The 12,980-nt window shown below is 44.8% G+C and overlaps 1 protein-coding gene across 5 annotated transcripts in view; it reads right to left on the bottom strand.

Moving 5' to 3' along the window:
- Positions 1-58: 58 nt before the first annotated feature.
- The window catches only part of LOC137134335 (phospholipid-transporting ATPase ABCA1-like), a 32,548-nt gene continuing 19,626 nt past the window's right edge, over positions 59-12,980 (bottom strand). For 3 of the 5 annotated variants that reach the window (XM_067519037.1, XM_067519039.1, XM_067519040.1), the window contains exons 15-49: positions 12,755-12,977; positions 11,994-12,215; positions 11,708-11,912; positions 11,448-11,561; positions 10,628-10,802; positions 10,336-10,467; positions 9,968-10,245; positions 9,659-9,879; positions 9,483-9,558; positions 9,157-9,407; positions 8,852-8,903; positions 8,601-8,723; positions 8,290-8,438; positions 8,082-8,206; positions 7,903-8,001; positions 7,631-7,820; positions 7,189-7,283; positions 7,076-7,108; positions 6,893-6,998; positions 6,429-6,503; positions 5,941-6,110; positions 5,638-5,815; positions 5,445-5,560; positions 5,158-5,302; positions 4,943-5,066; positions 4,718-4,847; positions 4,489-4,639; positions 3,403-3,465; positions 3,208-3,314; positions 2,705-2,846; positions 2,477-2,611; positions 2,026-2,129; positions 1,641-1,733; positions 1,233-1,476; positions 59-1,081 (exon numbers count right to left, since the gene is read on the bottom strand). In XM_067519037.1, the coding sequence (XP_067375138.1) occupies positions 929-1,081; positions 1,233-1,476; positions 1,641-1,733; positions 2,026-2,129; positions 2,477-2,611; positions 2,705-2,846; positions 3,208-3,314; positions 3,403-3,465; positions 4,489-4,639; positions 4,718-4,847; positions 4,943-5,066; positions 5,158-5,302; positions 5,445-5,560; positions 5,638-5,815; positions 5,941-6,110; positions 6,429-6,503; positions 6,893-6,998; positions 7,076-7,108; positions 7,189-7,283; positions 7,631-7,820; positions 7,903-8,001; positions 8,082-8,206; positions 8,290-8,438; positions 8,601-8,723; positions 8,852-8,903; positions 9,157-9,407; positions 9,483-9,558; positions 9,659-9,879; positions 9,968-10,245; positions 10,336-10,467; positions 10,628-10,802; positions 11,448-11,561; positions 11,708-11,912; positions 11,994-12,215; positions 12,755-12,977 (4,999 nt within the window). In that variant the 3' untranslated portion in view covers positions 59-928. The remainder of the gene's footprint in view (positions 1,082-1,232; positions 1,477-1,640; positions 1,734-2,025; positions 2,130-2,476; positions 2,612-2,704; positions 2,847-3,207; positions 3,315-3,402; positions 3,466-4,488; positions 4,640-4,717; positions 4,848-4,942; positions 5,067-5,157; positions 5,303-5,444; positions 5,561-5,637; positions 5,816-5,940; positions 6,111-6,428; positions 6,504-6,892; positions 6,999-7,075; positions 7,109-7,188; positions 7,284-7,630; positions 7,821-7,902; positions 8,002-8,081; positions 8,207-8,289; positions 8,439-8,600; positions 8,724-8,851; positions 8,904-9,156; positions 9,408-9,482; positions 9,559-9,658; positions 9,880-9,967; positions 10,246-10,335; positions 10,468-10,627; positions 10,803-11,447; positions 11,562-11,707; positions 11,913-11,993; positions 12,216-12,754; positions 12,978-12,980) is intronic. The other 2 variants (XM_067519042.1, XM_067519041.1) reach the window with 2 other exon arrangements.

Raw genomic sequence — 12,980 nt, 5'->3', positions numbered from 1 at the left:
AAAGTACAGTGAAGGAAACAGTGAAACAAAGGTTCGGTTACAATAAATAAGAAAAATATGAATGAGAAGACACAGATTTGTTTTATTGTAATGAGAGTTGTTCAGGGTCAGTAACAGCTCTTCTGTCACATTAAATAAACATGTTTCTGGTTCAGATCAGAAGCAGCAGTAGTGCTCCTGATCAGGACCAGCAACACGTTTCATCATCTACAAACCATGATAACACTTCAAGTGCTGCAGACATGGAGCTGAGTCACTTCAATCAGCTGATTCAGTGTAGCCTCCTGCTGGTTGAACACTAGTTCATACACAACATGAAAAGGAAGCTGTGATTGATCAGATCGATCAGCTGTTTCCAGATCAATACTGCCATGTACTGCAAGGAGCCGATGAGGTATTTAGATTTACAGCCAACCTAACAAATCTGCTTGTTTCATTATATTTTTTTAAAAAACAACTATAAAATCAATTGACTCTTCTTTGTTTCGAACACTTTGATTGGCTGTTAAACACTACAGGAAACGGTAATGCCACTTGGCTGTTGCCAAAATACAATGACAAATTACACTTTGTTTCAGCTAATCATATAAATAAAAATGGAATAAAAACGGAATCAAACGTTAAAAAAGGGGTTTTGCATTCGAGCCCTTGGCCGAAATGATTTGGATTCTTCATCAGAAAAACAAACAGACCCTGAAGTGGTCATTAAAGGCACCACTTCAATCACAGACAGAAAAGAGAAACGTCTCAGTGCCGACACGGAGCCACAGGATGAGTCTGTTTGATGTTGGGTGTCGTCAGCAGCTCCACAGAGATTTGTTTGCATTGAATGGCATAAGGCAGCAGGTGAGGAGGGGGCGTTCTCTCTACTACAGGGTCCAGAGTTCCAGCCAGAGCTCCACCCTCCTGCTATCACATGATAAAGTGGTTACATGACGCTTTCGCTCAACCCACCCCCGCTCTCTGCAGCTCCTTTCTTTGAGCTCAGAGTGGAGATGTCGATGGAGACGTCCTTGCGTCTTACTGAGTTGTCTTTGGAGTGATAGTCGTCGCTCTGGTCCTTTGCAAAGTTAACAAACACCTGAAACAACAAACAATAAAGTCAGAGACAAACCATATTAAAGTCATGTTAGAAAATAATATGAAGTGAAACCACTAAAAGACGTGCAGGCACCAATCCTATCTGCTGCTTTCAGCAGTGAGTTCTCTGGCTGTCAGGCGTGTGCCTTTACCTGGTCCAGTGTGGTCTGGGAGACAGAGTAGTCTTCGATTTTCAGTGTCTCTTTATTTTTGGCCAGGATGGAGAAAATGTGAGCGAGTGAAGTGAGAGATGAAGGCAGCTGATACTGAAGCATGTTCCTGTGTTTCTCCTTCAGCGTGCTGCCGCTCAGCTCGCTCTCGATGAACTTCATGACGGGCAGCAGGTCGGGGTCAGGCCCCGCCACCCGCAGGATGATGGTGTACCCGTCCCCAAACCTGTAACACAGAAACCCACTTAGATGCACACAAACAATACGTAACAGGAGTTGTGGTCTTTGTATCTGCACTAGAAGTAATGAGCTTCATTCAGACTTTGTGTTAGTGTTCAGGGTAAGACATTCAGTTGGGTCGGTTAAGGTGGGGTTGAGTGTCTGCGTTACCTGTTCTTCAGGTGCTGGACGCTGCCAAGACATCTGAACCTGCCATTCACCATGATGGCCATCCTGGTGCACAGAGCCTCACACTCCTCCATACTGAGAGACATAACCCACACACATTTAATACACACAGAGATACGGAGTGGAGACAAAGTGAGGGCATGAACTGACAACATGTTACTAAATTAAAATCCCTGTCCTATGTGAGTGTGTCTCAGTGAAAGTTCTTCCTGATTGTTGTGCATGTCTAAACATCAGCTACGGAAGCTGTTTGAGATGCTGCCAGAGGAGCCTTCAACCTCTTAAGTAATTCAAAGGTCAACTTTCTTTTTCCACCCTCACACCGATTGTTTGATGACTGTGTTCTGAGACAGATTTCCACTCTTACCTGTGTGAAGTTAGGACAATGGAACGGCCCTCCTTGATCACGCTGTGGATGCAGTTCCAGAGTGCACGGCGGGCTTTGGGGTCCATGCCAGTGGTGGGTTCGTCCTGTAACAAGGAGGACAGCCAGGGTGAGCTGGTCCCACAGGTGAAGCCGAAGTAGGCAGAGGAGCAACATATCAACTACACCTCACACTGACCCACTCTTCTATTTTTACTCCAAACCTCCCTGTCTCAGTAAACTGTTTCTCCTTTTCATCCCTAACCCCTCCAAGTCTTTCTGAGGTGCTCTCTGTTTGGCTGAGAAAAGAACCACAGAAAGTAGGTCGACTTTATGTTGAGGCTTTTATCGTGACTCAGTGTATTTCAGGGTCAACAATGAGCTTTAAACAACTGGCACAGCCTGTCTACCTTTCATCACAGAATACAGGTGGAGAAGAAGAATGGGATGTTACCAGAAAGACGACAGGTGGAGCTCCTATCAGAGCCATGGCTGTGGACAGTTTCCTCATGTTTCCTCCACTGTAGCTTCCTGCTGCTTTGTCAGCATACTTCACCAGACCCAACTTTTTGATGCCCCACTCGGCCACCTGTCAATCAAACACCGTCATCACCATGACTACCACCATGTACAACGGTACTGTGTGTAGTGGACTGTTTACGGTGAGTATTTTCAGACTTACATCACAGACTTCAGTCTCGGGGACGCCCCTGAGAATAGCGTAAAGCTCCAGATGTTCTCGTCCTGTCAGCAACTCGTTGATGGCATCAAACTGAGGACAGTAGCCCATGTTCTGATGGACCTCATCGATCTCCCTCAGGATACTGCAAACACACACAGACACACACCAGGATACTGTTAATACACACTGACATATCAGGATCAGGATGTGTCAGACCAAAGATCTAAATTCAGATTAACAATCACCAGGATTTATTCATAACTATATACTAGAATAAATATTAACAAAAATAACCTTTTGCTAAAACACCAGCTGCTTTGCTAAAGAAAATGATGAAGCTGCAGAGCGACTTCAATAACACAACCACAACAAGTGGTCTCAGTGTTTGTCCTTGGAATAAATCTGCAGGAACAAGGTCAATATCCAGCAGGTTCATGATCACTGCAGGTCCTGGACCCAAAAACTTTATAAAAACTTACAGGAACTGAGAGTCGAACCCTCACCTCTTCCTGGCAAGGAAGGCCTCTCCGCTGGTCACCATGGTGTCTCCTGTCAGCATCTTAAAAGTTGTGGTCTTTCCAGCTCCGTTCACACCGAGCAGGCCGAAACACTGACAATACACACACACACAGATCAGATCTGTCTGGACTCTGAGATCAGAGTTTATGAGACATGTCTGCAGGTGTCATGGGTCTCACCTCTCCTGGAGGAATCCCCACACACAGTCGATCCACTGCCGGCTTCTGTTTCCTCTTAAACACCTGCGGGACACATTTGACAGAATCACCATCAATCTACTCTTGTTTGAAGGTTTGTAAACCTAACACATGAAGTCAGACTAAAAGTGACCCTGACAACAAACAGAACATGATGAACTGCAGGTATTAAAAGTTCCCGTTTAGGTTTAGAAAATGTGGCCCATTTATCCAGATTGATAATTTGATCTAGATCTCATGATGTGGAGGTGCCAGGTGAAACATGCTGACAGTGGAGATCACAGCAGAACGGTCATGCAGCAGTGATCAGTGCCTAAGGCTCAGACTTGCTGTACTTAATAAAGCAAAAGTCGCACAATAAAGTTTTACAGCCTGACTCCTGAGAAACGTGTCCACCTTTATTTCTGGGAAGGTAAACACGCGTATTTCACCAATTAACTGCTGACTCAAAGTGTTTTAAAATGTTACAGTTAAGTTTGGAAGATGGAGCAGTGATACGTTTACCTGAAGAGAATGTTGAAAATCCCGGTTTTATGGTCTAAAACTCGGCAGACTCACCAGAAATCAGTACAGGAACACATAAATGCATCACTTTGGAGCTCCTACTGACAGTGTGAATGTAAACAGAGGGAAAAAAACCCTGAAGAGGAATAGTTCTGGGGGATCTCCAAAGGGGGTGGGGGTGGGGTAGTAGACCCTAGAACTAATAAAATAGTTTGGTCTGAAAGCGCCCAAATTAAAAGCAGCAGTGTGCCAGTTAACCCCGTGTTTGGCTCCTGCATGTAAATCTTATCTTGACACTTTAATTTGGGTTAGATGTGCACTGCTGCTCTAAACTCCTCTCAATACCACTCAGACAACTGCATATGAGAACAAAAATGTTTGTTTGAGATGGCCTGGACACTTGGTCTTGAGGCCCCGGGTCCTGGGTGATGTTTCTCTCAGGCCACTGGCCCTGTAACCTACATGCTCTAACCAAATTCAACCAGTTTCTCCCCATGTAAGAATGTGTTTTCCAGTTTTCTGGGTTATTTGTTTTGGGTGTCTGTGCATTTACTGTGTGTGTACCTTGGTGAGTTCTCGAAGCTCCAGGATGTCTCCATGCCCAAGTCCATGGACAATCCTCTGTCGCTCTCGGGCCACATCCTCGTCCTCCTCACTCAGGGGTCCCAGCTTGGTGAGTTTACTGATGGGCCTGCACAGAAACAGAGGACACATCCTTTAACCCATCTCCACCTGGCTGTTTAATAAAAGCTGGTGTCATGTCATTTTGATCATATTTTAAAAAAGAAAGTACCTGGGTTTGATGCAGAACCTGTACTGGATGAGGACAGTGATGATGAAGAACACCACTCCCTCCACAGCCATGGCAAACAGGTTTTTTCCTACCATGTCCCACTGCAGAGGAGAGCGGAACCTGTTCTCACCTGAAACAACATTCACACAACCGTTAAACAAAACACTTCCTGTTTTCTCTGCCAATCCTGATAAAAGGACCAACATTTAAAACTGCAGCTGTTACCGAATCTTTCAAGGGCATCGGCCATTGCCTGGTTTTTCACCATATCGATGAGTCCTCGACCGAGACAGAAGTGGGGGAAGATGAGGAGGACGTTCTTTAGGATGTCATTGATTCCTCCAATTTCCTGCACAGAAAACAAAGTGACATCACAGCTCAGAGGCTTTATTCATCAAAGTGATTTATCCTACAGCTGCCTCCTGTCTGCATGTACTCACGTTGTTTCCGAAGAGCTCCATGACAAAGGTAGCGATGCTGCCATTGATGCCAATTAGAATGTTGACGCTGGTGAGGACGACATATGCCGTGCTGGGGATGTTGAAGACGAAAGAGGCTGGGTACATGAGAGGCGTGATCGACCAGCTGAAGAAAAAAAAAAGGTTTCTATCGGAGCAAACTGCTTTTTTTACCATATGGAAGTTTTGAGGTTTTACAGTACTATGTAGCACTATGTAGTACTGTGTAGTGCTGTGTATTGTTGTGTAGTACTCCTATAGTATCTGACCCATAGAGCAGCAGCAGCAGAGCAAGTACTGGCAGGTTGGTGGAGGAAACGTAGGCTTTTTGTTGGAAACAGATGAAGATGAGGATGACAAGCGTTGCAGGGACGATGTAGTTACACTGCAGACACACACACACACATCAGCAACACTGAAAAAACACACTGACTGAAAGGATTTGCTTGTTTTATGTCTCACCATGTCCCACGTGAAATTGGCCACCCAATACAGAAGCGGCTGCACTCCACTGATGAAATGCATGTGTTTAGCTTTGCTAACACGCTCCTGAATAAGGAAGACCACAAAGCTGGCTGGGACAAATGACATGGCGAAGATGACACAGATGGACACCAGGACGTCCACAGAGGTCGTTACCCTGGAGACAAAGATAAAGACAAAGAGAAGGTGGAGGAATCAGAGATATCATAAGTAAAGGACGTCCTCATTGTTTCTGTTGTGTAGAGGGTGTAGTACAGGTGGAGTTCAGGTGTGTTTACTCACAGAGCCACCTGCGAGAGCTGTTCCTTAGTCAGGTTCAGAGGGTGGTTAAACGCGCTGATGCCATAGCTGCTCGGGTCCTTCCCCTTCGGAAGGTTGGCTCTCAGGATCCCGTTGCTCATCACGTTGATGAATGCGCCAATGCTGTGCCAGCCTTTGTTGTTAAACCAGATCTGAGCACAACACATCGGTCATTATTGTTAGAGAAAAAGTGGAAAAGTGTTTGAAATCAGGCAGATTCACACATAAATGTGATGACACATGAGAACTGCAGTCAGCTGTAGATAAACTACATGTGTTTTTATACAGTAGAGAAACATTAACTCTTAGCTCCATTTTTACTAAATTAATTCTTTACTGAACTTTCCTTCCAAATACTATTCAAAACCCAAATGAAATCAAATGACTTAGTCTAAACACTTGTTGTTTCTAGAAACTAATTTGTTGTTTGTTGTGTCAAAGTAAATCTGCCATAAAACCTGTTTTCTTACCTTGACGTTGTTCTTTGTGTCCAGACCGTTAATGAATCCTGACAGACTGTCCAAGAAGCGATCAGCAGCTGCTCCCTGCACCAAACAACACTTTACTTACTCTATTGATGTTTAATATTTAGTTTTAATTTTCAACTAAAGCTGGAAAAATATCCTGCAGAATAGCATTTAACCATCTGCAATTTGATTTTTTCAGACAACAAACTGCTCATTAGTAAATTTTTCCAGTGTGACTCCAGGACTCTTTCTCCTCCTTGTCTGAATTTGTTGTACTAATTTAGTCCAAATATACAGCGTAAAGGTGTAGAATTGTCTCAGGAGCTAAAGCTGAGACTCTGATCATGTGATGTTCGGTGACTGTAACACACTTTATACCACTAGAGCCCTGATATATTTCTGATTTTACAATAGTTGCAGCTCAGACAAACATTCCTTTCCATAGGTTCTAGATCAGAATTTTTCACCTTCTGAATCTCAAAGATCTTCCGGACTCTCTCGATGGCTTCATCAATCTCTTTTGCAGGTGGAAGCACCTGAGTGCTCCTGGCTCCCACTGAGAATCCTCCATACCTGCAGAGACAAACAGCGAGTGAACATGTGGAACCAGCTGCCGACTGACCGATTTCACAATAAAAGCAGCGACTGACCTGAACTCATTCACCCAAACTTTGTTCTTCAAGCTATAAAACACATAGAAACATTAGTGTTGGATTTGTCGGGAGTGTGTTTTATCAGGAGAGTCAGTCTCTGTGTGTCTTACCTTTTTCCAATGATCTGAGCATAGGTTTTCACCAGGTAATCAGAGATGTTTCTTCCTGTCAGGTTCTGCAGAGTGTCGGTGGCGCTCAGCTTCATCTGAACCACAACACAAAATTTACTCACAGCAGGACACTGTATTGCTGCAGTGCAACTTTTCTTAGTTTTCACCTGCTGGTTTGACTCTTTATATCAAAATACTTAGCACATTTTAGAAAAACACCCACACCTATATTCAGTCGAACACTTTTAAAAAAAAGTAATTTTTTAATGCAAAACATGTTCAGATGACTGTCACATCAATACCACAATTTATACGGTCCAGCGGAAACTTTTCTGAACCATCTGCACACCAACATTTTTCTTACTGAGTGAAACTTGGATGATTGTAAGTGACCATCAGTCTAAACCAGAAGATAAATGTTTACTGTCTCAGGTGGACTGACCTCAGGGGGGGGCAGGCCTCCTGCTCCAGGAGGACAGTCTGGCAGCATCTTCTTCTTGCCATCACTGCTGCAGACACAGCCTGGAGATGGGTTCTCCATGGTCCAGTTCCCAGAACTGAACAGCTGTTGGACGCTTTCAGGGACGTCAGGAATGTGCCAGTCGTCGTCGCCCATAGTACAGGGAGCCTCCCTGTGACAGAGAGGACAGAGACTATTATGAGCCGAAACACCTGCTCCAACACCTGACCCAGTAACATGTTTACACTTCTTACGGGATGGGATGTCCTTCCATGCAGCGAGTCCCAAAGCCCGGTGCATCCAGCAGGCTGTTCAATAACTTCTGCATGTTGGTATCTCCGGGAGCATCATCACTGACACACACAGGGACACAGTCACACTAAAACATGCTTATTATGAATATACTGCATGTGACACCTGGACAGGTTTTTACCTGATGAATGTGACCTGGTCCTCATACATCCAGGGCTGCAGCTCCAGGCTGGGGTACTTTCCAAATGGCGGGACTATGAGACTGAAGAGCAGAGCGATGCAGACAAACACAGCAGGAAGAACAATCTGAAAAACACATGTTTAAAATATTTAGAATCTAAAGAGACGAATCAGCAAAAATGCACTAAAACTGGTCTGACTAAAACTACCTGAGCGAAGAAACCCTTCCTGGAGCGCCGAGCGTACAGGAAGCGTTTCCACATCAGAGCCACAAATTGCTGCCGCTTCAGACTCCAGCCTTTCACCTGATATGATCCTTTACCATCAATGCACTTCAGCCACTCTGTATCTCTGCACTCTAATGGGCCACATGATGACACAAAAGCAAAAGTGTTGTCCTGTAAAGAACTTTATATCTGTTCAGTCCATAAACAGTCCCTACTATTTATTAGTGTTTGTTTAATTATGTGGTATTAGTTATTACACAAAGACTATATAATGGCTATGCACAATAATATACCAGGGTCTCCATCAGACTCGTTGCTGTCATTGTTATCATCAGTTAAAGGTCTCAGACAGCTCTGAGGGTCTCCCCCACCAAAGGCGTGAGTCCTCCTCCTCCTCCGAACAGGAAGTGTACCATCTTTAAATATGCAAACACACAAACACAAATTCTACTTCACATCATCCATAAAGTGTCAGGATGCTGTGAAATTATATGCTGATTTCAGTGTTTGTGATTTTTCTATTAAATCAGAAATCACTCCTTACCTGAGGGCACTTCAGTGTCAACTCCGTTATCTTCAGCTACTTTTAAGAAAATCTACAAAAAGAAAGTTAATAATTAATGTTTAATTCTTGTCAGGGTTTCCTACAGTGATCAAGAATTATTTTTATCACTTTTCTTAAACTGTTGTTTTGAAAGGTGCACATGAATAAAGTCCTTCTCACTAAAAAATGTCATGGACCTCACTGTAACTTAGGGTTTGTCAGTGAGTAGTGTGAACAGGAATAAAAGCAGAGTGATCAAAAAGAGGATTTTCTCTCCCCCACTTCTTAAAAATTTGTGTCGTCACCTCTTCCAGTGTGGTGTCTGATACTCCGTAGCTGGAGATGCCGAGGTCGGGCAGCTTTACATCCAGGTCTTTGAAGAGCTTCACAAAGGCACCATCCTTGGCGGCGCTGTATGGCAGGACGTAGGTCAGCTCATTTCCTAGGTCCTCCGCCATGCGGGCAGCAGGGATGTGACGCATGATCAGACTCGACACCGGGGACACGTGTGGAGGGACAAAGGGGACATCACAGATCGATGACGCCAGGCCATTCTCTGAGGAAGGAGACACACGAATCAGATCCACCTGGAGGTGAAGGAATCAAACGCTCAGCAGGACAAAGAGCTCACCGATGGTAGCGGCCTCACTTTCATGTTCGCTGCCGAGTCCTGCGTCACTGCTGCTAACCGAGCCGCTCTCCTCCTCCTGAAACACAGAGATCCATGACACAGTGTTTACATCTACTACACAATAACTTGTGTGTCCTGTCTCTGTCTGATCTCTGTGGACTCTTTTAGACTCAGACCTTCTTTGTAAAGGACACAGTGCTGGATGAGTTCCTGCAGGAGCTGAGTGAAGGCTCGGGTTCCTTCTTCACCAGTGTCAGGTAATAACCCGTCCCCAGCTGGTTCTTCAGGTACAGAGACGAGCCTACGCAGCATAGCTTCCCATGGGAGATGATGGCGATCCGGTCGCCCAGAATGTCCGCCTCGTCCATGTGGTGGGTGGACAGGATGATGGTCCGACCTGAAAGGAGACAGGAAATAAACTTAAGGACCAGTTGAAGACTTAAAAAGCAACTGATTGAGGGCTGAGCGACAGATTGAGAGCTCACCCTGTCGGTAATTCAGAAGCAAATCCCAGATTCCTCTACGGGCATAGGGGTCAACTCCAGCCGTGGGCTCGTCCAGGATCACGACCTTTGACCCCCCGACAAAGGCCAGAGCCACAGAAAGTTTCCTCTGCATGCCCCCAGACAGAGTGCTAGTCTTGGAGGTGCGTTTGTGCGGCAGCCCAGTGTCCTGCAGGATCTGCTCAATCTCACCTTTTACCTGCTGCTCTGGCAGACCTTTGAGCCGTCCGTAGAACCAGATGTGCTCCTCCACCGTCAGCCTGGGGGAGGGGGGCGACAGCACAACACCAACACAGCCACATGAGGAAGACGTTTACAATGAAACAAAGAGAAAATCACAGAGTACTCACATGCTGAAGAGGACATTGTGCTGAGGACAAACTCCCAGACTCTGTCTGATGGCACTCAGCTCTGTCCGGATGTCTTTTCCCAGAATGTAGGCCGTACCGGAGGTGGGAGGGAACAAACCGGTCAGGATGGACCTGCAGGGATCATATTATTATTTACATTTTCATTATTATTACATTATTATTTATTATTTACACCCACAGACTCAGTGTCAGGAGCTGTGCAGATTTTCTGTTATGCTACTTGTCCTATTATCCGTATATATATCCGAACAGTTTTTTTCCCTTGACTCACATGGTTGTGGTTTTTCCAGCTCCATTATGTCCCAGAAAGGAGGTGATCTGTCCCTCGTAGAAGCCGAGTGTCAATCCATCCACTGCCAGCTTCTTCCCGTGACGATAAACCTTCACCAGGTTCTCAATGTAGACGCCGGGCTCCAAGTGAGCTGGCTCCTCCTCCATACACACTGCTGTAAAAACAATATGAAGACACATCCCATTCCACTGTTCAGGAAGTCTCTTTCACATTAAGTCTTGTAAATTACAAGACAATTTCTCTGACTTTTTGTGATTACAGTTTTATTGTCTGTTCGTCTTTTAGTTAAGTAAGTAGTTGTTGTTTATGGAGAATCTTCACTAATAAATTGAAAATTGAACATCCCTCTTAAATTTTGTATTCACCATCATCTATGTCCTGGTAAATAGTAAATGTTAAATGGCCACTTATATAGTGCTTTTATCCAAAGTGTCCAATGTTAATTCCCATTCACCCATTCACACACACACTCACACAGTCTGTGGATGACTGAGATGATGATGATTCATGTTCTCATCATCGAATGCCTAGAAAATCTAAAATAAATCCTACTAAATAATCATTGCCCATTTGCTGGTAAACTAGCAAATTATTATATAATTATTATTCCCTAGCAAAAAACATTGAATAGCTGGAACATAGCTTGGGAGAATAAGCCCCATTAGTAAATGCTCCTAACTGTGTTTGAGTGTTTAGACCTGGCTACAAAAACACTTGCAAGTCTAGTTTTTGGTGTTTCAGTCAGTCAGTGCAGCTCTGTAGCACCACAGTGTGTTTGTCTGTGTTACAGCGGTCTCACCTCCTGGATTTCCTTTACGGTTCAGAGGAATGTTTCTGGAGGGTCCCTCTGGCTCTCCAAACCAGTATGACTTGGTAAAGGGGAAATACCAGGGCCGTGGGATCCCGTACTGACCTGAGACACAGAGTAATAATATATAATAAAAATAGGACTAATGCTCCCTGTTGGGAATTTAATTGTTTTGATGTTTTGCTTCAATTTTTGAGTCAAATCAATACCCAGAGAAACAGTGTCTGTGTTACAGATATAAATGACCTCACCTGGAAACACGGCCTCAATGTACCAGGTCAGAACTCCATACAGGAAGGCGTCAAAGTACATGACGATGATGGCAGTGCGGAGGCTGAATTCGTCCTCCTCCAGAGGACTTGACACCAGGTTCTTCCACTGGATACCGACACCCTGCTCCTCGAACAGAGCAAAGTACTCGCAGCCGAACCCAAACGCCACAGGGGACAGGAGGCTCTGCAAGGGTGAGAATTTCAGATGACTTACACTTTCCAATCACATCACAGCATAACAACTCATCACAGCCAGCAAACGTACAGCAAAGACTTTGGTTCCAAAGCCGATGTAGTCCTGCCAGGCGACACAGAGAACGTATGGAAGATACAGCGTGAAGTAGATGATCCCTCCACATGCGGCAGCCAGGTTTGCTCGAGCAAACGCAGTGCTGATTAGAAAACACTGCATGACGGTCACCACAGCAAATGATCCAAGGAAGAGGAAGACCACGCCAGGGTCACTGTAGGGCAGCAGGTTCCCCTTCTGCACAGAACATGACGAGACCAGTAACATCAAGTTAACAACATTTAAAACTAGACCTAAAGGCAAGTGCAAAACGCTTGTTGGTATCTGACCAATCAATGATATTCAGAACTGTAGGCATTGTCCTAGGAGTTCCTGAGCCTTAAGAAAGTACTACACACTAGGCCAAGGATTATTTTAGGGGACACAATGACCCCAACTAAATTTATACCCACTTTTCTCTTGTGAAAACACAGGAACTAGGTTCCACAAAGTTCCTGGTCCAGGGGAAATGTCCCGCTGATGAAAACGTACTGTTTTACAGATAAAATTCGGGTATTGAGATCATTGCACTTGTTGTGCTGGGTAGGAGTCTGGAGTCAAACTCCTACTCATTCTTCAACATGTGTTATTGCAACTATCAGGGCCTGTAGACACCATTAAATGGTAACAAAAACTGTAGTTTTTTTTAATAGTTTGGATTATAGATTGGTCAATAAGTAAAATACTTGTAAGTTGCTGCCCTAGTTTACTGACATGAGTGCCCCTTTGGTCATCACCTTGAGCAGCAGCACCAGCAGTCCGGCACTGATAAGCAGAGGAATCAGGCTGCTGATGAACCAGCTGAACCACAGGATGCCGTTATCGAGCCCCATAATCCTCATTGTCTCCTTCAGTCGAGCCTCCTTCTCGTACACTACGCTCTTCAGGATGATTGCCACTGAGTACATCCAGGCCAGCGTCATGAAGAGAGGCATGGAGCGGCTCATGACCCGAAGGAAACTG

The sequence above is a fragment of the Channa argus genome, chromosome 10, assembly GCF_033026475.1.
Source record: "Channa argus isolate prfri chromosome 10, Channa argus male v1.0, whole genome shotgun sequence".
In the NCBI taxonomy this organism is placed as follows: domain Eukaryota; kingdom Metazoa; phylum Chordata; class Actinopteri; order Anabantiformes; family Channidae; genus Channa; species Channa argus.
The sequence above is the reverse complement of the archived record's forward strand: the minus strand, read 5'-3'. Positions and strand labels throughout refer to the sequence as shown.